This window comes from Apaloderma vittatum, unplaced genomic scaffold (genome assembly GCF_000703405.1).
Source record: "Apaloderma vittatum isolate BGI_N311 unplaced genomic scaffold, ASM70340v1 scaffold10874, whole genome shotgun sequence".
Classification (NCBI taxonomy): domain Eukaryota; kingdom Metazoa; phylum Chordata; class Aves; order Trogoniformes; family Trogonidae; genus Apaloderma; species Apaloderma vittatum.
In genome coordinates this window covers 2,613-5,199 of record NW_009714359.1, presented here as the reverse complement: position 1 = coordinate 5,199, position 2,587 = coordinate 2,613, and the positions used below count along the sequence as shown (strand labels likewise).

Below are 2,587 nucleotides of genomic sequence, written 5' to 3'. Positions count from 1 at the left end.
CCCTCACCTGCCACTACCGCGAGGTGCCGCTGCGCTGCAACGAGTTCGAGATGCGCCTCACCGACCCCGTTCCCCAACCTAACGCCCACGAAAGCAAAGAGTGAGGACGGTCCCCATCCCAATCCCTTCAAGCCCTTGGGTCAACCAGCCTCCTCCATCACCCGTGTCATGCCTTGGGTGTCCTCCTGAGGCATGGAGATGCCGGTGCCAGCCCACCACCTCCATGCTCTGCCCGGCCAGGTGGTACCACGCCAGCTTGTCGCGCCTGCAAGCCGAGCACATGCTGATGCGGGTCCCGCGGGATGGAGCCTTCTTAGTGCGCAAACGCAGCGAACCCAACTCCTACGCCATCTCCTTCCGGTGAGTGTGGCCACCCCAGCACCCCGAGATGCCCACGTTGCCGGCCGAGCTGAGAACCTCTCGGCTCGTTTCTGTTGTGACTCCACGCAGGGTGTCAGGGCGTTGTTGTGGGTCAGCAAGGTGACACGGTGATAGGAAAGCCAGAGTGGTCATGCTGGTGGCATCCCTGCTGGGACAACTCCTGCTTGTCCTCATCATGGAACAAAGGCCACCCCTCATGGGTCACCTCTGTGTCTCTTGGCCTCAGGGCGGAGGGGAAGATCAAGCACTGCCGCATCCAGCAGGAGGGTCGACTCTTCATGCTGGGCAGCTCGGCCGAGTTCGAGAGCCTTGTGGACCTCATCAGCTACTATGAGAAGCACCCGCTCTACCGCAAGATGAAGCTGCGCTACCCCATCAATGAGGAGACCCTGGAGAAGATGGGCACCACCGTGAGTGCTCCCAGTGGTGGGAATAGTGGGAAAAGGGCTTTTGTGTCACAGGCAACCAAGCCATGTCCTCTGCTTCACCATGATGGAAGAGTCTCCTTCCAACCTCTTGACTGAACCTCGATCAGAACCATCCAAGCTTGTTCTGCAGCCATTGCCCATGATTATAACTCCACCATAATTCCCCTCCAACAAGTTGCAAAGGGATATTAGGTCCCTCTTAACCTCCTCTCAATCACACGTGGTAGATCATTTCCCACCATACCCCGTTGTAGCCCCTGCCCTCATCCAGGTGACCCACTTGGGCATTTCTCCTTGCAGGAGCTGGACTATGGGGCCTTGTACGAGGTGCGGACGCCCCACTTCTACGTAGAGGCCAACAAGATGCCAATGGCCAGGGTAAGGAGCTGAGCTGGAGTCCCTGGGAGATGGATGGTGGTGGGACATGGCTTTTCTAGTGCTGGGGCTCCTGGGTTGTTCCGCCTTCAGACCCACCACTGACCTGAGAAGCGGTGGTATTTTTCCGTGTTTTTCTGACCCTCAAACAGGTCAGCATCCCTTGGGGACAGTCCAAGCTTCACTGCCAACATTGTCACAGTGTGGTGGGGAGGACAGGTCTGGAGAGAGCCCAGACTGGAGCAAGGCCCTGGTACAAGTTTGCCTCAAGTGGGAGGAAACCCCCACGGATCTCTTTGTACCCCTAAAGAGCAGGTTTAGGGTCAGTTGCCAGGTGGTGCAGTCTCCACCCTCAGAGGTTTTTGGGACTGGGCTGGTGTTGCAGCCAACCCGGAGATTTCTGAGACTCGCTGGTGTCAGAGATGACCCAGTTTCCACCCTCAAAGGTTTTTCGGACTAAGCTGGTCTCAGAATTGACACAATCTCTGTCCTTGGAGGTATCTGGGACTGGACTGGTCTTGGACCTGACCCAGTCTCTGTCGTCAGAGGTGTTTGGGACCAAACTCATCTCAGAGCTGACCCGAGATGAGGCTGGACTGGAGCCCCAAGGTTCCTCACCTGTGTTCCTACCATCCCAGGGTCCAGCACGGCTGTGCCTTAAAGGTCCCTCTGCAGCAGAGCAGCTCTCAGACCAAGACCAGATGCAGGAAAGCTTAGCCCCAAGGGTTTCTTTCCGGGGAGTGTGATAATATCGGGGATTAACCCCTTCCGTGCACCAGGAGAAAGCAAGGGAAAGCCACTTCGTGCTGAACTTGATGGTCCTATAAGACCACAGGCACCTCCAGCCCTCCTGTCCCCTCTCACATGTCTCCCTGCTGGTGTGAGCAATTTGGGGTGCCAGACCCTCAGGAGCTCCGCCACAGAAGCTTGAGGAGCTGGGCTGAGCAGGACACACCACCCGTCAGCCTCCCTGGGCACCGGGTGGTGACACGTGTCCCTCTCTCCGGTGGCCCAGTGCACGGTGAAGGCTCTCTACGACTACAAAGCACAGCGGGAGGACGAGCTGTCGTTCTGCAAGCAGGCCATCATCCACAACGTCGACAAGCAGGACGGCGGCTGGTGAGGCTGGTTGGGTGGCTCCGGGGTGGGCATCGCCGTGGGTGGGAGGCGGAAGGGGGGACGCCCGGCTTCTCCCGTGGGTTGTCCTGCAGCGGGTTTTTAACTGCCTCCTTTTCTGTCCCCCCACCCCTTCTCTGAACGCTCCCTGACATCGCATGCAGCACGAACACCCCTGCCTCCCCTCGAATCGGTCCGCTTGCCTTGATCCTCTCACCCCTTGCAGGTGGCGGGGGGACTACGGGGGCAAGAAGCAGCTGTGGTTCCCGGCCAACTACGTGGAGGAG

At 58.7% G+C, this 2,587-nt stretch overlaps 1 protein-coding gene across 1 annotated transcript in view; it reads left to right on the top strand.

Moving 5' to 3' along the window:
- Positions 1–2,587, top strand: part of LOC104273395 (1-phosphatidylinositol 4,5-bisphosphate phosphodiesterase gamma-1-like) — a gene marked incomplete at its 3' end in the record, with an annotated part of 16,166 nt that overhangs the window by 11,208 nt on the left and 2,371 nt on the right. The window contains 6 exon segments of the mRNA XM_009868726.1: positions 1–100; positions 241–360; positions 608–791; positions 1,110–1,187; positions 2,200–2,303; positions 2,527–2,587. The exon segment at positions 1–100 is cut by the window's left edge and continues 19 nt beyond it; the exon segment at positions 2,527–2,587 is cut by the window's right edge and continues 12 nt beyond it. Of these exon segments, the coding sequence (XP_009867028.1) occupies positions 1–100; positions 241–360; positions 608–791; positions 1,110–1,187; positions 2,200–2,303; positions 2,527–2,587 (647 nt within the window).